General features: G+C 53.8%; 3 protein-coding genes across 5 annotated transcripts in view; 2 read left to right on the forward strand and 1 right to left on the reverse strand.

Moving 5' to 3' along the window:
* MED12 (mediator complex subunit 12) overlaps positions 1-9,493 on the reverse strand; it is a 36,067-nt gene extending 26,574 nt beyond the window's left edge. For both annotated transcript variants that reach the window (XM_077786604.1, XM_021534559.2), the window contains exons 1-9: positions 9,342-9,493; positions 8,904-9,008; positions 7,913-8,104; positions 5,432-5,591; positions 4,719-4,894; positions 4,323-4,433; positions 2,945-3,199; positions 921-1,067; positions 530-629 (exon numbers count right to left, since the gene is read on the reverse strand). In XM_077786604.1, the coding sequence (XP_077642730.1) occupies positions 530-629; positions 921-1,067; positions 2,945-3,199; positions 4,323-4,433; positions 4,719-4,894; positions 5,432-5,591; positions 7,913-8,104; positions 8,904-9,008; positions 9,342-9,440 (1,345 nt within the window). In that variant the 5' untranslated portion in view covers positions 9,441-9,493. The remainder of the gene's footprint in view (positions 1-529; positions 630-920; positions 1,068-2,944; positions 3,200-4,322; positions 4,434-4,718; positions 4,895-5,431; positions 5,592-7,912; positions 8,105-8,903; positions 9,009-9,341) is intronic.
* A 1,216-nt stretch (positions 9,494-10,709) lies between these two features.
* Positions 10,710-14,399, forward strand: IL2RG (interleukin 2 receptor subunit gamma). The gene is made up of 8 exons (XM_021534603.3): positions 10,710-10,855; positions 11,690-11,780; positions 12,021-12,208; positions 12,328-12,470; positions 12,577-12,739; positions 13,172-13,277; positions 13,347-13,431; positions 13,533-14,399. Exons 1-8 carry the CDS (start codon positions 10,765-10,767, stop codon positions 13,734-13,736), a joined length of 1,071 nt encoding a protein of 356 aa, XP_021390278.3. The 5' UTR covers positions 10,710-10,764; the 3' UTR covers positions 13,737-14,399.
* Positions 14,400-15,819: 1,420 nt separating this feature from the next.
* Positions 15,820-23,065, forward strand: LOC110472666 (sestrin-3). 2 transcript variants are annotated; one of them, XM_021534563.2, is made up of 9 exons: positions 15,820-15,974; positions 18,636-18,839; positions 19,045-19,227; positions 19,349-19,585; positions 19,670-19,781; positions 19,966-20,102; positions 20,451-20,641; positions 20,946-21,090; positions 21,640-23,065. In XM_021534563.2, exons 1-9 carry the CDS (start codon positions 15,909-15,911, stop codon positions 21,727-21,729), a joined length of 1,365 nt encoding a protein of 454 aa, XP_021390238.2. In that variant the 5' UTR covers positions 15,820-15,908; the 3' UTR covers positions 21,730-23,065. The 2 variants fall into 2 exon arrangements, with proteins under 2 accessions (XP_021390238.2, XP_021390239.2); XM_021534564.2 differs by having other exon boundaries at positions 19,984-20,102.
* The last annotated feature ends 2,747 nt before the right edge of the window (positions 23,066-25,812 follow it).

Below are 25,812 nucleotides of genomic sequence, written 5' to 3' on the forward strand. Positions count from 1 at the left end.
TTCAAGGCCAGGTTGGATTGGTCCTGAACAACCAAATCTAGGGGAAGGTGTCTCTGCCCATGGCATGAGAATTGAGACCACTTGATTTTTAAGGTCTCTTCCAACCCAGACCATACTACAATTCTGTAGGTAGTGTAAGCTCACTGCTTGGGCTCACTACCCAAGGAAAGCTCTACCAGTCAGGCAGAGGTCCACCCATTTTAATATCCTGACTCCCACTGTGGCCAACAGGAGATTTTCGGGGAAAGCATTAAAAGCATGGCATACAGACAAGAGTATAGTTCCCTGGAAAATATTTCCAGCTCCTAGTAACAGAAACTCTCCCTATACCGGAAGAAATGGACCCCTGTAAGATTTTGCTCTGAAAAAAAAAAAAAAAAAAAAAAAAAAAAGAGAGCTATGTCTTACTGCTGACAGTAAACACAAACAGTAGTAAATAGGAAAAAATCAAAAAGAATAGCCAGACAGGAGTTTTGTCAGAGCAGCACATGGATCAGGGGGAAAGAAACTTTAACCTACAGCAAGTTACCTGCTGTGGTTTCTTGGCACTTATCAAATGACCAGCGAACCTCCACAGCCTGGCCACGTTCTTTTATCTGCTGCTCAATTTCACGCAGCTTTGCCCGAACCTAGAAACAAAGGACTTGTGTAAACATACGAAAGGATGCCTTAGAAGTCCTGTGAACAAAATTATTAGAAAACAAAGAGATTGACAGCAATTTTACTTAAAGTTATATTTTGCCCATCTTCCAAGGACATCACTATCTGGCTTTTAGTAGAATGAGAGCGCTTAATTCCCAGGGATTGAGACAGCACCTCCAGATCTGCTTATCACAAAACATGAGAAGAAAATTCTGAAAGAGCTAAGATACAGCTGTTATCCCAAACAACAAGAGCACCCTTTTCTGAAGGCTGCTCACCTGTTGTGTAAAGGCTGAATTCCCCCCTGGCATGGGTAAGTTGGATGGGGCTATAGGCAGGTGGTCCAATGGAGAGCCAGTCTTTATCCTGCTATCAGTCAAGGAATAATGCCACACAAGGGCACTCGGGCAACACAAAATGATACTCTGCAACAGATAGAAAAGTCAGTATCACTGAGCAAATAAAGGTCAAAATAATTAAGTTACATTCTTACATAACTAACCACTACTTTATCCTATTGTCCAGGCACTCATTATCCTCTATACAGCATATTTACTGTCTGGGTGGGTTGGGGTTTTTTTCTTTTTTTCTAAGCTCTGAAAAACCCCTTGGATCATACAAACTCACACCCCCAATGCATAATCCAACCCTCATGGTCTAGAAGCAGCATTTACATCAGTAATGTACAACTGTGTGTAAAGTCTTAGAAGAAATATGAGATAACAGACCTAAATTAATTAAATAATTTTGTTTGATAATCACAAGTCTTATTATTATAGTAACAATATCATGGTATATACACTCATTTTTTTATGATCTTGTACATTCACATAAACACAGACAAAACTTCACTAAACAGTTCCTATGATAATCCCCTACATTTTCTGGCTCACAAATCTGTTTTAAACCCTCAAACCAAAGAATTGTCTTATCTTGAGAACATTTCAGCAAAGGTTAATTATGTACATTCTTAGAATGATGGAAATTCTTAGAAATGCACCTGTTTCCACTGAGACATGCTAAAGATCAGACTATCATTTACCAATGCAAACTTTTTAAGGAGGTTTTGTCTGAACTCCAAATCAAACAAACCTTTGAGGTGGATATGCTCATCTATTTTCCCTAAAGTAAGCTCCCCAGATACAAGACTTTTGTATTAGAGACATGTTTTATCACAAAGAAAATAGAAAAAAAACCCTCTAAACTTCAACAGAAAGCAAACAAGACTTAATAAGAATGGAAAGGGTTTATTTATAACCCTACATTGCTCTCTAACCCCTGCTTCTAGAAAGATCCTTACTTCTAGCCAACTGTACTATAGGAATTTTCTTTTGAGAGCTGGCTGATTGCTTCTTAATCCTGCCAGGGCTCCTTCATCTCAAGTTCCGCTCTTGAGCAGCAGACTCACAAGTTTTGTGTTCTCTTCCTCTCCAACTCCTGCTCCATCCTGTACTCTCTGGAACCTTCTCTGCTTTAACAAGTCTCCACTCCTGCATGTACCCACCTCACCTAGTCACTCTCCTCTTGAAGGAGAAAAACACAGTCATGAATAAATGCCATTGACATTGAACAGAACACTGAACAGAACTTGCCTCCCTCTGACACAGGACAGTAAGGACTGAATCCCACAATGTCACAACAGCACCTGTTCTTCAAATATCTATTCGTCAGGCATTGGCAACTTTGCCCTTTTATTGCAATGTAACAGTTACTCAATCCCACCTAGAAATATTATGAGTTTAGAATAGTCTTTTCACAGCCTGCTACCACTCCTAAACTACTACATTTTTCCATAAAGTGGGGTCTGTTTCTTGTGTGTGCTGTTTGGTTGTGGGTTGTTTGGTTGGTTTTGGGTTTGGTTTTTTTTTTGTTGGGTTTTTTTGGGTTTTTTTTGTTCTGTGGGTAGGAACTTTTTTTTCTGGTGAGAGGATGGTTGCTTTTAAGAGTTGACAAAATAACAAAGCACTTTCATTTATGGCATAATTTCCTCTCCTAGATGAAAACCTGCTATTGATATACACATGGGAAATAACCCTTTCTTTTTTTTCTCATCCCTTCTTTTCCCAGCTATGCAAGGCACCTGTGAGTAGAGCAAAAGGCTCTATTTCAACTAATTTTTCTTATGCAAGTCAGTCAAGGGCACTGCTACAGCACTGTCTGACAAAAGCTCTGTAACACATCAGCAAAGATAATTGTGGTTTGATATTTCTGTACTTACTGCCAACTCAGACTGTAGTAATTTTTCTGTGATGGCACACAAATTGTCCCTGTTGACCTCAGAATCACTATTACTTAAACCTACCTGAAGGATACAGCTGAGCCCATACACCACTGGCCGGTGCTGGGGGCACAGTAATAAGTCGCTGAAAGGGCTGGGAGGAGGATTCCCTGCAGCTGGCTGAGGGGTGGGAGTTGAAGGAAGAGCATTCCCTGTCTGGGCAGACAGGATGTGTGGTGGGTGCCCACCAGCACCATCCAGCTGCATAGCAAGCCTGCGGGTGCAGAAGTAGGCCAGACGTCTGGACAGGTAGGCAGACTGCACAAACTCTCCAGAGTACTGTGGGGAAGATGGAAGGAGGGACAAACATCCTTGTCACAAGGAACACAAGGGAAAACCCCGACCTTCCCAATGTACTACACTCTGTGACACTGCCTTGAAGAGGCAGTTCCTTTTTACAGAGAGCTCCTTAGCATCATGGATCACTCAGTGGCTACTAAGCATCAGAAAAACTTTTGAAATGTTCTCTGGCAATGACTTAATGTACAAAAACGTACCGACACCCAGCCTTCCCAGTACTTCAAAGGCTTGCCCAGAATCTGTTCCAAGAGAAAAAAGGGAGGAGGGAAGAAAGGGAGGAGGAAAGGGAGGAGGAAAGGGAGGAGGAAAGGGAGGAGGAAAGGGAGGAGGAAAGGGAGGAGGAAAGGGAGGAGGAAAGGGAGGAGGAAAGGGAGGAGGAAAGGGAGGAGGAAAGGGAGGAGGAAAGGGAGGAGGAAAGGGAGGAGGAAAGGGAGGAGGACAGGGAGGAGGACAGGGAGGAGGACAGGGAGGAGGACAGGGAGGAGGACAGGGAGGAGGACAGGGAGGAGGACAGGGAGGAGGACAGGGAGGAGGACAGGGAGGAGGACAGGGAGGAGGACAGGGAGGAGGACAGGGAGGAGGACAGGGAGGAGGACAGGGAGGAGGACAGGGAGGAGGACAGGGAGGAGGACAGGGAGGAGGACAGGGAGGAGGACAGGGAGGAGGACAGGGAGGAGGACAGGGAGGAGGACAGGGAGGAGGACAGGGAGGAGGACAGGGAGGAGGACAGGGAGGAGGACAGGGAGGAGGACAGGGAGGAGGAAAGGGAGGAGGACAGGGAGGAGGACAGGGAGGAGGACAGGGAGGAGGACAGGGAGGAGGCAATTTCCATGTAATGGCACATAATCAGTGCAACTATCACAGCTCTGGCACGGGCTGGGATTACCAAATCCAGTGCAGGGAAAAAGGGTAAAGGAGAATAAGAATTGGGAAAGAGCAGGACTAAAAAGACATCTTTGCATGAGCTAAGAAGGATGCTCATAGGGACTCTCCCTGGCATTCTTAGTGCAAACCAACTCATTATCCCCTTAGGCAATAGAAAGGGGATGGCCAAACCAAAAGTCAGCACTTTCCTAAAATGCGTTAAGAGTGTATTTCTTACCCGCAGCAGCAAAGGAAGGAGCATTTTCAGAAATTCATCTTCTCCTGACCGTATCTTCTCAAAGCATTCGAGAACCCATGTCAGGAATTCATGCCGGTCCAACATGCCATCCTGCAGACAGATAAAAGCAGAACAAACAGATCAAAGTTGAAATAACCTCCACTAAGGCAAGGCAGAGCAGCAGCAGCTTGCACTCGCACTCCAACAGTGGAAATAACTCTGGAGGTTTTCATAGTTCTTTGCTACCCCAGTCCTATTACTGCGTTCAAAATTGCATCTAGTCCTAGTGGTCTGTCCACTAGGAAAGGGAGCATCCTGCAGAAATAAATCACTTGGCATCCACTTGCCTTCCCTTTGCTGCTCACACCAACCCAGCAGCCCCTGCCAGTCCCTCACCTGAAACATGAACATAGCCAATTTCTCATTGTAGTCCCACTGCTTCAAAGCCTGTTCCACCTCTTGGGGCATTGGTCCTGATGTTGAACCACAGCCTTGCCCTGGAAGCTGTCTGTAGAACTCTGCAATTTTCTGCAGCTGCTCTGACAGGTACTTGGTGATGATCTGTGTCCATTCTGGAGAAAACAGGTTAGCAGTGAGCACTGCGGTGAAGACAAGCAGGAGAGAACCAGGATGGTGCATAGGGGGAAAGCCAAAAAAACCAGAACACAGTCAGGGGAACTTTTCTACTCCACAGCAATCTGGAGCAGGCCACAATGTTTGATCCAGTAATGCTTAATGAAATTGGAAACACAAACATACCAAAATTCTCTGAGAAATGTACATATTCACTTGGGAAGCAGCTAATCAGTCATCACTAAATTGCAACTTTACAATCTTTATATGGTAAGTAAAAAACAGGTAAGGCAGCAAAGGAGCTCAGTAGAACTTAATAGGGAGAAAGGGAAGTACTTTTGGCTGCTAAGATTTATTTTTCAATGTACTTTCACAGGTGGGCCTGTTGTTCAGACAGTTACTCGCATCAGAACCAAGGATTTATGAGCAGGAAACAAGTTTATTTGGATTTCTAGGCTACCTCTTACTAATCAGGAGCAGGCTTAGAAGGAAACAGCTGTGATGGACAAACCCAGTGCTGCACACAGAGTGCTTACCAATGAAGGGATCAATGACATGACGCTTTTTCACCTTCGTTTCTGTGATGGCAGCATAATAGGCACAAGTCATTTTGATGAGCCATGCTGCTCTCATTACTGGAACAGTGTATTTTGCCAAATAACCAAAGACCTCTTCCTTCTTGCTAAAGATGGGAACCTGTAATGAAATGGAGAGGGAAAACTGAACCTAGCACTTAGAATAAGAACCGAAGCAGCTAAAGCAGCTATACCTGCTGCAGGTATGAAAAATGTAAAAAGGGAACAGAGCAACACAATACCTCTACCACAAAAAAACCTGCTGCCAAAATTCACTTGTGGTCAGAAAGCAATAGTACCAGAGCTGCATTACAGTACAAACAGAAACAAAACAAATTGAAAGAAGACAAAAAACGTAATTACGTCATTGTAAATCCATGCTCTGAATCTTGCAAATATCTTGGAGGTAATCCTCCCGAGAGCACATAAAGAGCTATGAAAGATACAGACTCAGGACAGAGTAGATGTCATGCAAAGTGAAGACAGGACTCTTCACTTTGTATATAAAACCAAGGGGTTACAGAAGTCTCAAAATATCCTCAACACTCAACAGAAGACTGCAAGAATCAGGGAGCTGAGTACATAGTAGGACAGAATTCATTAATCCAAGATTCAAAATTCAAGATATAACATAGGAGGATACCAGTGAAATCATCAGACTGCAGGACTATAAACCAGGAAGCAATAGCACATCACAGGGAAAAGTGCAGCTGTAGGGCTCATTTCCACACAATACTCTGGAGAGCAAAAGTATGTGTGTTTACACAGACGAATGAAAAGAATTCATTAAAATAGGTCCACTTGGCAGATACCTTAAAATCCCTGAACTACTGATGTTCATTCACCTGCTACATTTCCTACATTCTTCCCAATTACTCTCTGATGCCTGAAAGTCAGACAACTTGGCTACTGACAGTTGCTCTTTCACATTTAAGTTCATGAAAATGGATGGAGCTCATAGCAGGAAAACAGGGGAAAACCTTGAAAGGTTCAAGCTTTCACCATGACCTCAGGAAACTGACAGTCAAAACATAAAGAAGGACTAAGTTTATAGAGAGTCAGATTCTGGGACAATCTGATTATTTTATTTTTCCCCCGAGGAATGACTCAGACCATTTCGCAGCTGGGAGTTATGTTTTTTCCACAGTGCATACCAGATTCACAAGCACCTTGTTTGCAGGCTTCCACTGAGAGAGAGCTATCTCAATTGCTACCAAGCCTGATGTCCCAGATTGAAAAGCAAGATTTATTCATTTGCCATCTGTATGGCAGCTGTCTTCTGTTAAGTGGGCAGTTTTCCTTATCTCTTCCACAATCCTCTCTCATGGGAGACATCTGCTGATAATGGGCCACTGAATGTCACTGCATGACTGATAAGAACTAGAACATCCCACTGTGAGATGCTCCGCCCAGAGGGAGGAGCCAAACATTCCTACCTGGATATAATCTCAAGTTTCTAAAATACCAGCACAGCTTTTTCTGCACTGGATTTCCCAGAGGAACAGCTGCCTCTTCAGAAGAAGACTACACCTTTCCTACAGGATCACTGCTCCGACAGAACCACACCTGACACTCCAGGAGCACTGCAGCCACAATTCCCAATTGGACGGCTACCAACACCATGACTAACAGGGTGTCAGGTTGCATTCAGACTCTGTCAGTATTGTTTTGGTTCACTGCATTGTTTATTTTATATTTTTATTTTCTTCACTAATAAAGAACTGTTATTCCTGCTCCCATATTTTTACCTGAGAAGCCCCCCGAATTTCAAATTTATAACAATTCAGAAGGCAGGGGTCTACATTTTTCCATATAAGGGGAGGCTGCTGCCTTCCTTAGCAGACACCTGTCTTTCCAAACCAAGACACTCTGACAAAATGCCAGAGTAAGACCTTTCTTTCATACTCTACAGAATTCACAGCTATAAGGTAAATATCTACCCCTAGACCCCAGGGCATAGAAATACTGTAGCCTAGCCAAGACTAAGTGATAGCAAAATGTACTTTCCTCTGCTGGAAAGCAGAAACGTCTCAATGGAACAGAAGTCTGGGAAGTCATTTAGGTGATTATTTGCAGTAATTCTCACTATGACTTTTGAGAACTTGAGAAACCCTCCACAACAGAAACATCCTCTAAACAACAGACCAAAGGCAACAGTGGCATCTCTTCTGAAAACAATGGAACCTTAAAATAAATCAGTCTTGTCCTACAAAGCAAAAGGTAAAGCTGAACACACCTCAAAATAACAGCCAAGAGACCAGATTTCAAAGTGTGGATGACTAGTCAGGTCACTACAAATCCTACATCCACTCTTCAAGCTGAAAACTTCACAAAATGTATAGACAAGGATCTTCTCCAAACAGTAAAGACCTTCAGAAAACCTCCAGAAACAAGCACAAATTAAATTCTCTGCCCTGCCAGGCTGCCTCTCCTGTAACATACCTTCTTAGCAAGATGAGTAAGAGGTTTAGTTCCAGCCAGATCTGTGAACCAGTTGTTTATGGCACTCTGAGAACGTGCTGTTACCAGCCAAAAGTTATCCTTCTGATTGACCTGGGGTTTTCGTCTCCCCGTGTCAGGCAGGGTGTTGCACCGTAGCTTTTCTGCAATAATACTGCTAAAATTTGAGCTGATCTGGAGAAGAAAAACAAAAAAAAAGGATATATTATATTTCAGAGGTCAAAGACCTGATCAGTGTGCTTAAAATATCATTCCTACCAGAAGTCTCACCAGTATCAACTTTTGAAACACAAAGTAACTGCCAATAACTCCTTCCTTATACTTAGCAGAGATGAATGTGTCTAGGCAACTCATACCATAATCAAGCAGGGACTCAAGTTGAGATGGACACAAACTTTTAAAAATAATTGTCAAACCAGACAGAAGGCTCCTCAGACAGAAGTCAGCCAAGGAAAACAAATATCCTGTGCTTATTGATTGCCTTCCAACCTAGGTCATTACTAGTTGTTTTGTCAGGAAGTCAACATCTTGATTTCAGAGACTGGAAAAATGGAGTTGAAGCCTATTATATAACTCTCATTTTTAAATTTCCAGATGTTTCACTAAATCGTACTTTCCTTTTACCATGACCATCACGTAGCCAAAACAAGAAGAAGTTTCTCTCTCCTACTATCAAGCCTTGTGCTTTAATTGCATAATTTAAGGAGTCCTAGATGTTGGTTTAATGAAGACTACAGCCATAGCCCTGCCCCTACGATGCACTGAGCCAGACAAGAACCCGCTCTTTCAGAGGTGGGACACGGTTCTAAATGGATGCAGAACTTGGATTCTACAGAAACAGAGGGTCAAGTCTTAAAAACACCCATACAAAAGGCAAAGATCTCCTAGTTGTCGACACAGGGAAGGAACGACTGTCCAATATCCAGCCGCCTGCCCTGCCAAACCTGCCCTCGACCGTCGGTACGTCCCTCACCTTCGCCGGGTTGAAATTGACATTTTTCGCACTGCCGTGCTCGTCCCCAGAGACAGCCGGTTGGTTATTGAAGCCTTGCTTGACATTCAGCGCAGTCAGCTCATCCTGCGGGGAAGGACGGTCAGCAGCGCCCGGCACGGCCCCTCCGCGCCCACCGCCGCAGCCGCGATCCCCAGCGCGGGGGCTGAACCCGGCGAGGCCCGGCTGCTCCCACGACCTCCCCCAGCCCCCGCTACCAGGCACCGCCCAGGGCAGTGCCGGGACACCGGGACCGCGGCTCCCCGGGCCCGGCCGGCGCCCTCCAGCCCCGGGGTCCCGGCGGGACGTGCCTCTCGCCCAGCTCCGGTCCCCGCGCCGCTAACCCGGCGCCTCCTCAGGGCCGGTCCCGGCACAGCGGTCCTGCACCCCGGGTCCCCCCAACACGCCCGGCCCCCGCACCTCCTTCTGCTTGGGGTCCTGCGGGTACACGTCAGGCGGGCCGAGGCGCGGGCGCTTGAGCGGGCGGTGCTCGTAGCTGAGGACGCCGAAGGCCGCCATGGCGGGCCGGCCCGGCGGGAGCGGCCGGGCCACAACAAGGGCCGCCGGGGCTGCCCGCGCCTGCGCGCTGCGCCAGGGCAGGTGGGCGCCGCCGAAGCCGGGCCGAAGGAGTACGGAGCGTCCCGAGCGTACTCCCGAGGAGTACGAGCGTCAACGGAAAGACACGAGTGCTGCCGAAGAATGACGAAAATTGACGGAGATGCCCGAGTAATGCTGTGACTCTACCGAGGAAACACGAAGAGCACCGAGCGGAGACGGAGAAATCCGAGAGTGAACGGAGAAAGCCGAAGTCCCCGAAGCAGGAACGAGCGAGGACAAAAAGAGCCGAACGCCGCAGGAGAGCCCCGAGCAATGCCGGGACGGCTTGAGCCCGCTCCGAACGAAGCCGGAAAGTGTCGAAGAGGGACGAGGCAGCCCGAGGGGCGCGCGTTCGCCCCCTGGCGGAGGGGCCGCGCCGGTGGCGTGTCCGGACACGATCACGTGCCACCGCCCCCGGCTCGGCCCGGCCCTGGCTGCCCCCGGCCCCGATACCGGAGCACCCCGGCAGCCCGGCCACCGACGGCCCGGTGCGGCCGTCAGCGCCCGGCAGCACCCCGGCAGCCCGGCCACCGACGGCCCGGTGCGGCCGTCACCGCCCGGCAGCACCCCGGCAGCCCGGCCGTGCTGTCACACACACACAAGCCCCGCTGTGACTCTCCCTGCCGCCGGTGATGCTCCCGGGGATCCAGGCGGGCTGGGCGTTGAGATCCCCATCCCAGCCATGCTCCTGGTGGTGTTCCCTAGAGCATTAGCCATGGGAACACGGCAGGATGAATTGGGAGGTCCAAGAGGTGTGAGGCGTGGGAATGAGCAGGGAGGGTGACACAGTCCCGGTGGGATGAGCCATGGGGTGCCAGTGGAATGTGCTGTGGGGTCCCAGTGGGTTAGCTGCGGTATCCTAGTGGGATGAACCATGGAGTTCCACTGGCATGAGATATGGGGTCCCAGTGGAATGTGCTGTGGGGTCCCAGTGGGTTAGCTGCGGTATCCTAGTGGGATGAACCATGGAGTTCCACTGGCATGAGCTATGGGGTCCCAGTGGGATGAGCTGTGGGATCTCACTGGGATGCGCTGTGGGGTCCCAGTGGGATGAGCTGTGGGATCTCACTGGGATGAGCTATGGGGCCCCACCAGAGTGAGTCATGGTTCCCATAAGGTGGCCCTTGGGGCAGCACGTAGGGTGGGCCCCCGGTGCAGGCGGTGCCGTGGGGCAGGAAGCAGTGTGATGCGGAAGCCGGCAGCCCTGGCTGAGGCTGTTCGCACGCGTCCCCGGTCAGCAGCTTCCATGGCAGCTCCTAACACCTTCCTCGTGCCTGTCCTCCTCCTCCTCCTCTGTGGGCTGGGTCCCTACCCTGCTGCTGCCCGCAGCCACCCAGGTAAGGGGGCAGATGGGAAGGCCACAGGCCCCTTTTGTGGTTGGGGCTGGGGAATAGAGCTCCCCAGTGATGGCGTGCGAGGACAGGATGTGTGACTGTGTGGGCTGGCGTGCTGTTGTGGCACACACCAGGGGCCCCGAGACCCCTGATGTGTCCCAGGACCTGAGGCACCTATATGGCCCCTTGCAGTGGGGCTGCCAGGAGGATCAGGCAGGGAGCTCTGTTGGGGTGTCCTTGTGCCCACTGCAGTGCTGGAGCATTTCTGCCCCCACCAGCCCTCTTGCTACTAGTCCTGCAGTGCTCCTGCCCTGTCACTTTCCTGGCAAATCCTATTGGTCTGTGCTACCTGTGGGTGCCGGCCAGGACGGCCAGTGGATCTGCACCAGCTGCCCTTTACTTCCTGGTCACCTCAGCAGTGCTGTGCACAGGAAGGTGACAGGACACAGAGGCTTTTCTTTCCACGTGGCACTCTCATCCTGGCCACTGTTTTCTGAAAAAAAAAAAAAATCCACTCCTTGTCTGGCTGTCAGTAAAACCCCCCCTGTATCCCAGGACCTTCTGGGCGGGTGGGAAGGTGCCCTCCATCTCCACTCTTTCTCCATCTGTCTAGAAACAGCCTGCTTTCTCCATTGTGTTACATTACAACCCAGGAAAGCTCAACTCTGGTTTTCTCCTGCCCCTGCAGTGCTGGCTGATGAGTTTGTATGGTTGACACAGAGGGAGGCTCACAGGGATACATGGGGATCTGACACGTGCCATATCTCTCCTGTGCACCCCTGGGCCTTGGCACAGCTACCTACCACTGTCATGTCCAGCAGTGTCTGTTGCTTGCAGGGGTGGAGTGTGTCCTCTTCAATGAGGAGTACATGAACTGCACGTGGGGGAACAAAGAGATGCCCACGGTCAACTACTCCCTCTTCTACTGGTAGGTGCCCCCGCCCCATGGCCAGTCCTACAGCAGAGTGTCCAGCAGCGGGTCCCTGTGCAGGGGGGCTGCTGCCAGCATTGCTGGTCCTAGCATCAGGCCTCTCCTCCTCCCCAAGCCCAGGGTGGGGCAAGCTCTGTGCCCAGAGCAAGCAGAACGGGATGTGCTGGGGAGAGGGGTCCTGGCAAGGGCTGGGGCATGAGAGGCCTTGGGGAGTCCTGGTAACCTACTGTGGCACAGGTACAAGAACACATCTGACAAGGAGGTGGAGTGCAAGCACTACCTGCAGAACCAGGGTGTCAGGGTTGGCTGCCACTTCAAGCAGAATGAGCTCATCCAGTTCCAGCCTTTCCACGTTCTCATCAATGCCAGTGTTGGCGGCAAGACCCTGGAGATCCCCAGCAAGCGCATGGAGCTGCAGGACCTGGGTACGGAGTGGTGGGGGAACCCCCCTCTCCTCTGCAGGGCTGTGGGTTATCAGAGCTCCCCTGTGAGCTCCCAACTCCCACGGGGCCAGCCCTCACTGGGCATTACCTGTCCCTTGAAGTGAAACCAGAGGCACCTGTCAACCTGACCATCCACAACATGAGCAACAATCAGCTGCAGCTGACCTGGGCCTCCCCATACCCCAAAGACAAGTGCCTGGAGCACGCTGTCAAGTACAAGAGCAACAAGGACACCAGCTGGACGGTAAGAGCCCTGGGCACAGCACCCTTGTGGCTTGTGCCCAGGGGTGAGCTGTGCACCAGCCTCCAAGGTGATACCAGCCAGCAGCACAGGGCTCATGTCTCTGCAGGAGCTCTCAGTGAATGGAGATGTCTTCTCCTTACCCAGCGTGGACTATGAGAAGTCCTACACCTTCTACGTGCGCAGCAAGATCAACAATTACTGTGGCAGAACCCAGTTCTGGAGCGAGTGGAGCGTTCCTGTCATCTGGGGCAGCAACTCCACCAGTAAGGGTATGTTCTGAGGGCTGCAGTGGGATAGGATGGACTGGAGCACGGCAGGGCTCAGTAGGCAAGAGATGGCTAAGCAAGTAGAGAATGGCTTGAGACAGCAGCTGTAGGGACAAGACCCATCTGGGCATGTGGGATGCTAGCAGCAGCATTCTTTGTACTTCTGGAAGCAAAACACCCCACCAGTGGGATCTGCTGACTTTTGCCAGGGGCTGCTTAGCACTGGAGGCCATGGCTGGGCCAGGACAGGGTCACTAGCTAGTTATGGTGATAGGATGGCAGGGCTTGGGGACAGGCCCCTTCTCCATGCTCTTTTCCCAGCTGAGCCCTGCCATGAGCAATGCTATGGCCACCCACGAAGGGCCACCTGCAGGCCCACCCCACTGCCTTGGTGGCGTGCTGTCTGGGGATCAGTGTCACCCCTGCTCTCTCCAGGCACAAAGGAGCAGCTGTACTGGTTTGGGATCCGCACGGTCTTGGTCCCCATTGCCTCCTGCCTGCTCCTGGTGGTCCTCGTCATCCTGCTGGTGCGCATGGAAAGGTGAGTGCGGGGACCTGACTGGTCACAGCAGCACTGGGGTTCTTCCCTCTAACAACTTCTCCTGCACAGGGTATGGGTCATCCTGATGCCCCGAATTCCCAACCCCAGCAAGAATTTTGATGAGCTGTTCATCACCCACAATGGCAATTTCCAGGTAAGGTAGTGCAGGCAGCCCTGCCTTGGGCTCACCCCAGCTGCGTGGGGTTGGGGCTGGGCTGGATGGTGGCTTCTCTCACCCTGCTCTGCTCCCTGGAGGAATGGACTGGAGTCCCCAAAGATGTTGTGGAGAGCTTCAAGCCCAACTACAGCGAGAGCATCTGCTATGTGACTGAGCTGCCACAAAAGGACAGCCATGAGCCCCTCTGGGACAGCAGCAATCATGCACCACCTCCAATGCCTGGGCCCCCAGCCACCCACAGTGAACACAGCCCCCACCAGAACAGCTATGGGACAGTGTGACACGCTCCTGCGCCCCTGTATGCCTCATTCTCCACAGCTTTGCTGCCCAAACCTTACTGCTCCTCAGGCCCTGCTCCTCGCTCCTACCATGCCTCTGCCAAATGCCCTGGGCCCCCAGTCTTGCTTCCTGCCAAGTGCCCCTCCCTGCTCTGAGGTGCCCACAAGCACAGCCCGGGACATGTCCTGGTGAGTGGGCAGCTGCAGCTGAGCAGGCAGGAGCGACTGATGGGGACACACAGGATGAGGAGTCCTAGGGGGGTAAGTGTGGAAAAATAAAGAAAGATAGGCAAGAAAGATTGTAAATATGCTCAAGTGCCTTGCAGCTGATGTAGGAAAAACACATATACCTTACTCATCATTGTTTAGCTTTGTAGTAAGTAGAACTTCTATGTTTAGATAACACAGGCCTGTGATAGACATAGTGGCACCTTATTTAACATGTTTGAGATTCCTAGCCTGCTGTGGGAAAGATCAAATCACAGTGGTAAACCACAACTGCACAAATCCTTAATAAACAGGCAAAACCAGCAGGTTCAGTGATCCTCTAGGGTGGACCAAGATCCACAGTGCCTGCATCCCTGCTTATCTGCCTCTGCCTGGGTGCTGCTTTGGGGGTCCTGCAGTCGGTGAGGTAATGAAAATAAATTTCCTCTTTGCTTTTCATCCGTGGTTTTGTGGTTATTCCTGTGTCCTGCCTGTGTTGGCTCAGACGGCAAGCCACTGTGTCATCCTGGCAGTTCCCCCCAGGCCTCGCTGCTCCTTCACCCGTGTCCCCAGTTTCTGGTGGCAGTAGAGCTCTGGGTTTGCCCAGGTTCATTCTGCGGGGCCTGAGGAAAGCACCACTGGAGCCCCAACGCCTGAACACCTCTGACGTCTCACACACAGCGAGACAGGGGCCAGTCCTACTGTCCCAGCTGTGCTGTCCCAGGCTCACAATGGCAACATGTTCAACATCAAGCACATGGACGAGCCCCCTCCTGGCTGTCTCACAGGGCTCCCTGCACTGCTGTGACCGCACTGGGCAAGGGGCTCTGCTCCGGGGCCACCTGCAGCCCTCAGCCACTGCTGCTGTCCCTGTGGATGACCAGACCTTTCTGGCCAACACTGACTGCATCCCCCTGCAGCTGCTCTTACAGAATCCCAGATTCAGTTATGTTGGAGAAGACGTTGGAGATCATTGAGTCCAACCTTTGTCTGAACACCGCGTCAAACAGTTCCTTAAACTCCTCCAGGGACATTGACTCCACCACCAACCTGAGCAGTCTAATCCGGTGGCTGATCACCCTTTCTGGGAAGGAATTCCTCCTGATGTCCAGCGTCAACCTTCCCTGGCAGAGGCACATAAGAGCACGCCCTCCCCTCGTATCACTGCTTGCTTGAGAGAAGCGTGGGACCCTAAGCCGGGCCTGGCACGGCCGGCTCGGGACCGGCCCGGGACCGGGCGGGACCGGCCCGGGACAGGCTCGGGACCGGCCCGGGAGCGGCCCGGGAGCGGCCCGGGACCGGCCCGGGACAGGCTCGGGACCGGCCCGGGACAGGCTCGGGACCGGCCCGGGACCGGCCCGGGACCGGCTCGGGACCGGCCCGGGAGCGGCCCGGGAGCGGCCCGGGACCGGCCCGGGACAGGCTCGGGACCGGCCCGGGACCGGCCCGGGACAGGCTCGGGACCGGCCCGGGAGCGGCTCGGGACCGGCCCGGGACCGGCCCGGGACAGGCTCGGGACCGGCCCGGGACCGGGCGGGAGCGGCCCGGGAGAGGCCCGGGAGCGGCCCGGGACAGGCTCGGGACCGGGCGGGAGCGGCCCGGGACAGGCTCGGGACCGGGCGGGAGCGGCTCCCGGCCCTGCTCCCCTCCGCCCCCGCGGCGCCGGCAGCGGCGGCAGCGCCCCCCAGCGGCGGGGCAGCCCGGCCCGCCCACCGCGGCGGGGCGGGGCCTGCGCGCCCGGCCCACGTGGTGCGGCGGCGGCCGCCCCCTGGCGGCGGCGATTGGCGCAGGCGGGCCCGCCCCCTGCCTGCCGCGGTGCCGGCTCTGCGCTGCCGCCGGCCGCACCGGGCGGGGGCACCGGGGCCGGCCAGCGGGACTGCGCTCGGCTCGGCTCGGCTCGGCTCGGCTCGGCTCGGCTCGGCTCGGCTCGGCTCGGCTCGGCACGGCACGGCACGGCACGGGCTCACCATGATCGTGTGTCCCCAGAGCGTGGAGCACCCCCGAGGAAGCCGATGCCAGCGGCTGCCGGGGCAGGTAGGACCCGCCCCGCCGCCACCACTGGAGCCCGTACAGCAGCACCGGGCTTCGCCCTGATCGCCGCCACCGGGCCGGCACGGCTGCGGCACCAGCAGGCCGGGACATTCCCGCTGCCCGCTAGCGGTGCGCGGGGCCGGTGAGGCTACGCTCTCAAGATGCCGCGCCCGGCGGCTTGGTCTTGGTCCTGCTCCTGCTCCCGGTGCCGCTCCCGGTGCCGGTCCCGGTGCGGCGGTGGCGTCCCCGTCCCCTTTGTGCGGGATGCGGGAGGCGCCGTGGCTCCATCACTGCCAATCAAACTTGTTTTTCTCTCTCCGCCTGCACTGCCCGCGCCGCTCTCCGGGGGCGCTGCCGCCGCCGCCGCCCGCACAATGGGGCCCCGGGTACCGGCCGCCGGCACCGCCGGAGGGGCCCTGCTACAGGCACTCGTACTTCCCCCGTCCTCTCGAATGCCCCGGCAGAAGGGCCAGGCGAGAGGTGCTGCCGCGGCACCCTCTCCAGCGAACATTATCGGAGGAGCCTCCGGTACCGACGGAGCTGCGGTCTCGCCGGGCGAAGGGATGAGCCCCGGCCGGGCGCAGAGCGCGGCGGGGTCCGCCGGCCCCTATCCCGCACATCCCGGCGCTGTACGGGCTCCTTCAGCCTCCTGCCTTCCTTATGTGTTCACGGCTGCCGGCCGGGAGCACCGCGGCACCGTTCTCCCGGGGGTCCGCCGAGCGGGGAGGGGACGAGGTTGGTGGTGCGTACGCGCTTTAGGTGCCTGTTAAAGAGTTCAGGGGGCTCGGGGACACGAAGGTTCCCCTGGCAGGGAGGCGATGCTCCCATAGCTCAGGAGTGCAAGTGGATGCACTCCGGGAGGAGGATGAGGAGGGCTGTGGCCGAGGAGGATGAGGAAGGTGACACTGGGGCCAATGCGGGAGGCTGGGGAGGTGGAACTGTGGGAATGTGGCAGGTGGTGCTGGTGGAGACACCCTCGGCTGGGCTGGTGTCTTTGGAAGTGGGCAGTTTAGCCTGGCCATGGGCTGAGAGACGAGGAGGTGGCTGTTCTGCACCTTCATCCCCCAGTTCCTTCATCAACTCCTCCAAAGACATATCTGTCTGGTTGCTTGCTCCATCATCACCTAGACCAGCGGAGTGAGGAGAGCTGGCAGCACTAAAGGCTGAACCATGGTTGCACAGCTCCTTACTGGGGACCACCTTTCCCCGGGGGGGAGTGGAAGGGCCCTTGGCTCCTCCACCTCAACCCTCCAGGAGAATACCTGTGGCTGTAGCCCCTTGGGTGTCCTCACAGCATCTCACTTCTCCAGGCAAAGGGACTTTGTAGGGGCTTTTGCAGGTCACTTCTGGCTTTCATCTTCTGCTGTCGATCAAAGAAGCTGGTACTTCTAATCTTTACATTTAAATTTGAGTTTTGGGGTTTTATGGACCCCTTTTAGCAGAGGAAGTGGACACTCGAAATGTCAAGTAAATCTCTTGACACTTGAGTGATGGTGTTTTCACCAGAAGTGCAGGATGGTGGAAAATGGCCTGAGCCGCTTCCTGCACTGCCTGTGTAGGTGCAACTGCTCTGTGCTGCCATGCAGCTCACCCCTGCTCTGTCTGCCCCTCACCCCTGGGTGCTCTGCCACGCACCCCTGTAGCTTTGGTGGTTTTCTCCTATGCCACTATTGTTGCCATGCTCCAGTCACCAGCCTTTGGGTGACTGCACTGGAGAGACAGGTGGAAGGAACAAGACAGTGGTGTCAGCAGGGCCAGAATTTCACAGGAGAGATTTCAGTTCAAGCCTGGGAGAAGAGATGCATCTTTTGCGTCCAAGGGTGCTGCCTGGGCTCCCACATGTGAGCAGGAGTTGTGACTTCCTGTGTGACAAGGGTTAACACCTGCTGTACCTGTACCTCGGGTGGGCAGGCTGCAGGTGCAGACCATGCTGTCGGATGGGAATCGTGGCAGCACTGTTGTTGGAGCATGGCAGCTGCCTGGGCATCTTTCCAACATCCCTGCCCTCTGTTCCCACCACCCTCTTAGGAGGGGCTGGAGCTGTGCTGGACTGGGGCCCTGGTGCAAGGCTGGCATGGGCATTGCTGGGAGTGTCTGGGCCCCCCTTGCTGAGCTGCCCATCTGTGTTTTCTCTGGTGGGCACAGAGTTGTGCTCTGTGCTGCAGGACCCACGCCCATGCTGCCTGCTTGGGCAACATGCAGAGAGCTCTTCTGTGTGCTCCTGATCACATCGAAGGTATCAGGACATGGTTTGCCTCTTGACTTGCCAGGGCAGGAGCCTGGGAGCCCCTCTGCTGTTTCCACAGCTCTCTCACATCTTGGTACTGGGTAGGAGAGCTCCATGCTGGCAGATGGGCTGCTCCATTCTGGAATGTATTTTGTGCTGTTTTGCTCCTGATCTGCTCTTGCACACTAAAAGGAACATCATTCCTGGTTTGCCCTTTGCTTCCACTCACCATGCAGAGCCTTCTCCCAGAGACAAACCCGTGTGTCTTGCTACCTGTGTCACTGAGCAGTGCTCTGCCTGACAGCCACGAGTGTCCCTCTGGCAGCACCTAGCTGGGAGAGGGATCGCTGCCTCTTGCAGAGCCTGGGCTTAGCTGGAGTGTGCTGCTGCAGCAGGGGCTGCTCTGAGGAGAGCTAAGCAGAGCGTGTTTCCTGCAGGTAGTGAAGATGTCCAACAGTGACCCTGAGTGCCCCCAGTTCCTCTTTGTGAAGGTGCTGACAAGCCGAGGGCGGCTGGAGGCGGTGACCCAGCAGATGGGCTACCACCCACAGTACCTCGACAGCTTCCTCAAGACGCAGCACCACCTGATGCACATGGATGGCCCTCTGCCCTTTGACTGCCGGCACTACATCGCCATCATGGTGAGCCCTGCTGGGAGCTGCCAGAGGGGACGGGGGCTCTGCTCAGCCCTGTGAGGCTCTCCTTAACCTCCAGCAGATAGCCTGTGCTGTGGGCTTCGCATCAGGGACCAAAATCACAATGTCATACGGAGGCTGAGCGAGAGGTGGGTGTGGGATGCCTGTGCTGCTGGGGAAGTGCATGGATGCTGACGTGCTGTTTTTGCAGGCAGCGGCCCGGCACCAGTGTCGGTACCTGGTGAACCTGCATGTGCTGCAGTTCCTGCGGGCAGGGGGTGACCCCCAGTGGCTGCGTGGCCTCGAATTCATCCCCCCCAAACTCCGCAATCTCAACGAGATCAACAAGATCCTGGCACACCGGCCATGGCTTATCACCAAGGAGCACATTGAGGTACTGGGAAGGGCTATCAGCCAGGGACCATGATGGCAGTGGGGACAGCAGCATCCCCAGGGGCTGCCAGCACCCTGCCCACCTACGTGTGTCACATTGCTGGTCTGTCCATGTTCTGCAGAAGCTGCTGAAGATCAGTGAGTGGAGCTGGTCACTGGCAGAGCTGGTGCATGCCGTTGTTCTCCTGGCACACTGCCATGCACTTGCCAGCTTTGTCTTCGGCTGTGGCTGCGAGCAGGACGAGGGGCTGATGGGCCGAGGCTCACTGAAGCCATTGTCACTTGGGAACCAGTGCTTCTGCGAGGCCACTGCCAGCAACAGCTACAGCCAGGAGCTGCTGCGCATCAACCGCAAGCGGGTGAGCCCCCGAGGGTGGGTGTGCAGGGGATGGGGGGATGCTCTTGGGACCACTGCCCTCACCCCCAAGCCTGTGTCTGTGCAGTCCCTGGACTCCTGCATGGAGCTGGATTCCCTCCGGGAACGCATGCAGCAGATCCATGTGGAGACTGAGGGCAGGGATGAGATGAGGCTACTGCAGCAGGACCGAGAGGAAGGTGAGGGGCAGGGAGCAGAGGTGGGTGTGCAGGGTGGGAGTTCATATGTTCACAAACATCTCTATGTTTTACATTTTCCATGATGTGTGGTTCAGAGGGGCTCACGGAATGCATGTGGGGCAGAACAAGGGCTGGCTTTCAATCCCTGATGTGGCTGAGAACAGGGCAGCTGACCCAGCTGCAGGGCTCTCCCCTCTTGCAGATACTGATGGGGAAGTCACTGGTGCCACCAACCTTGCATGCTACATGCAGGACCCTGATTTTGGATACCAAGACTTTGCCAGGCGTGACGAGGATCAGACACAAGTATTCAGAGTCCAGGTAAGACTCCTGCTCTCTTGGTGGGCAGCAGCTTGAGCTGCTGCCCCTCCCCTCCCATAAATAGTGGCAGAATTGCCCATGCAGACTGGCCCTGCCCCACTAGGGTTGGGAAGAGGGAAGTGACTTCTTTCTCCAAGGGTTGATGATTTTTTTCACATGGCCCTCATAGAGGCAAGGGTAAAAACAATTCAAAAGCTGCTTGATAAGGAATGTTGTGGTTTGGGCAGAGGTATCTCCAGGGCATATTCACTGAATTCTTCTGCTTCCTGAGGTCTCCAGCCCTTCTTCCTGGGAACATGCTCCAAGCTCCATTTTGCAATTGCAAAATCCTCTTGCTGTGCTCAACAGGATTACTCCTGGGAAGACCATGGCTTCTCACTGGTCAACCGGCTCTACTCTGACATTGGGCATCTCCTGGATGAGAAGTTTAGGATGGTGGATGGTTTGCAAAGCAGTGCCATGGCCAAGCGGCAGGGCTGTGAACCCTCTGTTTTCAAGCGGGGCATCTGGAACTACATCCACTGCATGTTTGGCATTAGGTAGAGAAACCAACCTCATGGTCCAGGGGAGAAAACTGAGCTGACCCAGGTGGGAGGAGGGTAAGGCACTCAGTCTCTCATGCAGATGAGCATGGAGAAGGGACAGAGGTAAATCACCTGCCTGGATGTTGAGACAGGCAGGGGAGAGATACTGAACTGCTCTATCCAGGGCAGGGGGTTTTGGGGCAGGGTTTCAGTGCCTGGTGGCTGTTGCCATGTGCCCCCCTACCCTGTGGCTGTGCCATGCCCCAGGCAGACCAAAGGCAAGGTGCTGGCTTGTGACTCACCCCTGTGCTCCCCACAGGTACGATGATTATGACTATGCAGAAGTGAATCAGCTCCTGGAGCGAATGCTCAAAGTTTACATTAAAACTGTAACCTGCTACCCAGAGAAGACAAACTCAGAAATGTTTGACAGGTTCTGGAAGCAGTTCAAGCACAGTGAAAAGGTGGGATAGCTGGCCCCTGGCTCTGGCTGTGGTGGGGCTGGAAGTAGGCAGGGGCTACAAACTGGGGTGTTTTGAGGGGAGTATGGGAGATCTTTGAGCCACCAAACCAGTCTGAGGCAGGTGGGGAGGAATGGAAACTGGCTGTTTCTAAGGAGTTGGGCTTAGCGTGGCATGGGGCTACCCACTGTGATGAGACCGGGGCACCAGCAGCACAAGCATCTTCAAAGTCATTACTCCAGTGGTGAGTGCCTCCTGGTGAGCCCTCTGTCAAGCCATAATTCACAGAAGCAGCTGCTGTGGGTGTCAGGGACTGTGCTGCTGCCAGCCTGGAATGCTGGTGCATTCCAGTATGCAGGGGACTCCCTGGCAGGAAGCTCTGGGAAGCAGCTACAGCCTACAGGACTGGGAGGAGGGGAAAAGGGGAGCTGCCTGAGCTGGAAAAATTGGTGGCATTTTGATGACAGAAGTCTCGTGTCCAGGTGGGCCGTTGCTTGCACTGCTGAGCACAGCACACTTCAGCTGCCTGAGCCTCTCTTGCTGTTTCCCCAGGTTCACGTGAACCTGCTCATCCTGGAAGCCCGGATGCAGGCAGAGCTGCTGTACGCACTGCAGGCCATCACCCAGTACATGATCTCCTAGATGCTGGAGCTGTGCTGCAGCAGGGCCAGGCAGCCTCCTCTCTCTGAACTCGTGCGAGACCCATCACGCTGGGACTGACGGCGAGGGATTTCTTGATTTAGTTTACTTGACTGTATTGTTCCTTTTTGTTGGTTCCCCCCCAGCCTTGTGGGGGTCACTGAGTGGCCCTGTTATGTGCAATTATCAAACTGTGAGGCAAGTCCGTGCTGCTGAGATGCTGGAGACTTGAACATGTCCAAGGAGGACTGCCAAAAACATGGGGAAGAGGGAAGTGGGAGGGAACTGGGGCCAGATTAGAGGGATACTCCTTGCCTGGGTGCTGTGGGAGCTTCAGTGGCACAGGAAGGGCAGAGGGGAGAACTGGCTTCCTTCCCTGTGCTGTAGTGGCTGCTCTGCTTGCAAAGCCACGCTTGGGCACCTGTCCTCATCGGGGTGGTGTCTCTCACTTTGGAACAGTGCAGGCAGTACGTGGGTGTGTTGCAATGTTCTAAGTTGCAGGGTTAGGCAGCAAGAAGCGCTGGCTCCTAGCAAGGGCCCTTCCTCAGGACATCAAGGGGATGCACTTGCTGCCTACGTGTTATGTCCTTTAGGTCTATGGTAACCCCAGGTAACCCTTCTGGGATGGACAAGAGATGACCCAGCAAACTCCAAACTGTGAAGCTCTTGCTGGCAAGGCATCCTCGTGCTTTGCTTTCTCTGACAGCAGGATGAGAAGGCCTTTGACAGTGTTCAGGCACTGGAGGTTTCTGCTGGGGACTTTGGCAGTCCTAAGCCCCTCCTCTGCTTCACATCACCAGAGAGGCAGGAGGAACAAGGGGAGGCTTGTTAATGTGTTTGAGTTAATGTGGTGTGCATCTTCTTACCACCATGAGAGGGCTGAGGTCCTGTGCCCAGTCACTTGCTTAACAGTATGGTGGAGGAGCCTGTGGTCAGCACAGGGTAAGCTACAGGAAGCTTTTCCTCGAATGCGGGTTGGAGGGCACTCCTGGGACTGCCCCATTTGAACGGAGGCAGCCTGTCCACCAGCCTTGTCCTCTGCCTGGGGGGCTACACCACAATTCCCCCCCAGTCTCCCTGGGCAGCTCCCTGCCTGTGCCACAACCCCTGGCTGGAGAGGTACAAGGGCACCAGTACATGCTCCAGAGAACAGCCACAAAAGGGGAATGAAGCCACCCATTGTAAAATGGGAGCCTGAAGCAAGGGCAGCTGTCAAGTCAGCCAGTGCACACTGCTTCAGTCGACCTGTTTACTGCGTAAATATACAGGAGAAAACCTTGTGTATGGAAGCTACAGAAAAAGCCTATTTTTGCTAGAAATATATTATGTTTGACATGGATGTGTGCTTTATTTCTGCCAGATGTCGGGAAGGGGATCCAAGCTTGCATGGTTGCTGTGTAGGTAGGACAGCAATGTCTGGCTGACTACAGCACTGAGATGGCCCAAGTGCCAAAAAACCCCAACATTCTCAGCCATGCTGGGGTCATGCACTGACAGCTCTGGTCCATGGCCAGCAGCTGGTCACTGAGACTACACCTATCCTGTTCAGCTCAGCTATGTCCTCTTGCCACGCTTAGATAAGCAACTGCTGCAGCATTGCATGTTTGATAGGAAAAGAGAAAAGTTTTTAAGGGGCTGTGGCATTCCAGCAAGGAGGAGTGGAGTCTGCCAAAGGAAGGAGTGGGCTAGTACCTGGTCACAGGTGGCCAAGGTGGGGGTACTGCTTCTGCAGCTGAAGAAGCCTTTTCCTCACACTCCCAAGAAGACGCTCAGTGAGAAAAGCCAGGAACCAGGATCAGCTTCTTCCTGATCCATGCTGCTGGTGCTTTCTCTCCACTGGGGCTAGGCCAGCTTGTAGTGGGCCAAGCTGGTGCCTGGGCAGTAAAATGCCAGGACAGCTGGTGCTGGGTAGTACCAGCTGAGTCAGTACTGGTGCTGGAACAGCAACACCAGTACAAGCATGACTGGTGCTGGGCCAGCTGCCACCAGGCTTGGCTAGCCAGTGCTAGGACTGACTGCTGTACTATCACTCAGCCCCAGTGAGGGCTGGGCAGGGATCAGGCAGATGGGTGTACTGCCTGCTGTCAGGGGGTAGCATGGGTTGACTACAGCAAGCTGCCTGCCAGCCAGCTTGTCAGTCTCCCTGCTGTCCCTGCAACAGCAGCTCTGTCCCCTGCAGCGCTGGGATGAGCCACAGCAGCCAGCTGCCCACAACGCTCACCACTTGTGAAGCCAGCAGCACACCTGCAGTGCTGGGCAGCCTGGGGCTGGCTCCCAGCCTGCTGCCAGCAGCAGCACCCTCACCTCCCACCACCACCCCGTGCTGGCCAGGAAAGGGACAAGGCAGTGACAACATGGCCCTGGCTGGGGGTGAGGGGCTGCCTGTCCCAGGTGATGTGAGGCCGGTTCCCTTTTACCTTATCTCTACACCTGCACTAAGGGCTGGCCTTGCAGGGGCTGGGGGCAGCTGCCACACTCCAGCTACACCAGTAAGATGAAGGGCTCCATGCTCTCTCGAGCTTGAGCTGAAAAAAGCAGAGCTGCTGGCAAGGCCAGGAGAGACTGCAGGCAGTCACACACAGCATGGCACAAGTCTGACTATTTCAATGCTTGGGTCCCTGTCCCAGTGGCCCCTGCATCCTTCGTGTGCCTGGGCCAGGGTATTCCTCCCTATTGCTCTGTGGCTGGAAGAACTGCCAGACTGCCTCACCTGTGCAGGAACCTTCCAGGATATCCTGCACATGGGAGCTGGGACACTGTGACTGGACCGGGGATTACCCAGGGGAGGACGCAGGCACATGCCCAAAGCAGTAACTGAGTTTCTTGCAAAGCCTGCAGCAGAAAGAAGTGCTGGCAGGTGCAGTCAAGACTGCTTTTGTACCAGCTGAGCCATTCCCAAGCTGCACGGTGGGAGGAATGGTGTATCCTAGCCCATGGACAACACCAAGTCACACTGCAGCAATGGCACTGCTACAGCTCCTACAACCCACCCATTCAGAGCCAGGGCTCTGGCTGCTGCTCTCACCACAACTGTGAAGGGGAAATAATAGCACCTGAGCCGAGGACAGCTTGGGAAAGCAGTGTGCACCTACCTGTGCCCCAGCCCTCCTTCCTCCTACACCAGCTCCACCACAAAGGACACACACAGTAGGGCAGCAGCCTTCCCCACTGTGCTTCCACATGTGGGCTCATCACTGGTGGCACACAGATATTCATCAACCAGTAGGGGTTGGAGGCAAAGCAGGACTGTGGCCAGAAACCCAGATGAGCAGAAAAGCTGTTTTTGCACTGGCTTCAGGTACTGCTGTTCTGTGGGCAACTACCCATAGGCAAAATACTTACGGTGACAAGCTAGGAGAGCTAGGAGGTCTCCAAGACTGCAAGAAAGGTGCAAACACAATGCACTGAAAACACAGAACACAGCAGGACTCTTGGTGACCACTGAAGACAGTCACATGCATCAAAAGCAACCCTGAGCCAAGCCATTCAGGTCCCATTTTGTTCTCCTTGGCAATGCTTAAATGGCACAGGACAATGCTCAGAGGTAAAAGAAGTGTTAATGGCTACTGGGTAAATGCATGGTCCTCTGTTGTGAGGCAAGTTTTGAACACACTCACTTTGATCCAATCACCTGTAAAATCTTGGGCATTTTGTGTCTCCAACAGCACCCATCATTATGTGCCTGCAAGAAGCCCTAAGTACCCAAAGAGCAGATGAGGGGCAGAGAATTCCCCTAAGGATCTTCTCCTAATTCCCCATTTTTGTAAACTGTGTTAAATCTTGAAGCAGAACCCTTAAGAGCTCCGTAGAGTTATTTAGTTATCTGCATTAACTGTAGTGAAAAACAGCATTCAAAAATAATATACTGAGTATCCAACACTTTGAATGAAAATTTTCTGGCTGTACACATAGTGTGCAGTTTCACAAATGAATCTTTACCCTCAGCAGAGTTAGAATATCCCTAACTTGCCCTCTGTGTGTCTAACTTGGCCAGTGGAATCCATACTCTACACTCCTTCCCTCATTTCTCTCTCATCTCCTTACCTGCCACCACTGCTGCTGACACACACAAAGATATTTGAATAT

Source organism: Lonchura striata, chromosome 14, assembly GCF_046129695.1.
Source record: "Lonchura striata isolate bLonStr1 chromosome 14, bLonStr1.mat, whole genome shotgun sequence".
NCBI classification, from domain to species: Eukaryota; Metazoa; Chordata; class Aves; order Passeriformes; family Estrildidae; genus Lonchura; species Lonchura striata.

Bases quoted from the DNA above. Each gene is read 5' to 3' on its own strand.
- IL2RG (XM_021534603.3), top strand. From the start codon at position 10,765: ATGGCAGCTCCTAACACCTTCCTCGTGCCTGTCCTCCTCCTCCTCCTC. The intron at 11,781-12,020 runs GTAGGTGCCCCC...ACTGTGGCACAG, and splicing joins AACTACTCCCTCTTCTACTG to GTACAAGAACACATCTGACA. The intron at 12,209-12,327 runs GTACGGAGTGGT...TGTCCCTTGAAG, and splicing joins CATGGAGCTGCAGGACCTGG to TGAAACCAGAGGCACCTGTC.
- LOC110472666 (XM_021534563.2), top strand. From the start codon at position 15,909: ATGATCGTGTGTCCCCAGAGCGTGGAGCACCCCCGAGGAAGCCGATGC. The intron at 15,975-18,635 runs GTAGGACCCGCC...TGTTTCCTGCAG, and splicing joins GCCAGCGGCTGCCGGGGCAG to GTAGTGAAGATGTCCAACAG. The intron at 20,103-20,450 runs GTAAGACTCCTG...TGTGCTCAACAG, and splicing joins CACAAGTATTCAGAGTCCAG to GATTACTCCTGGGAAGACCA.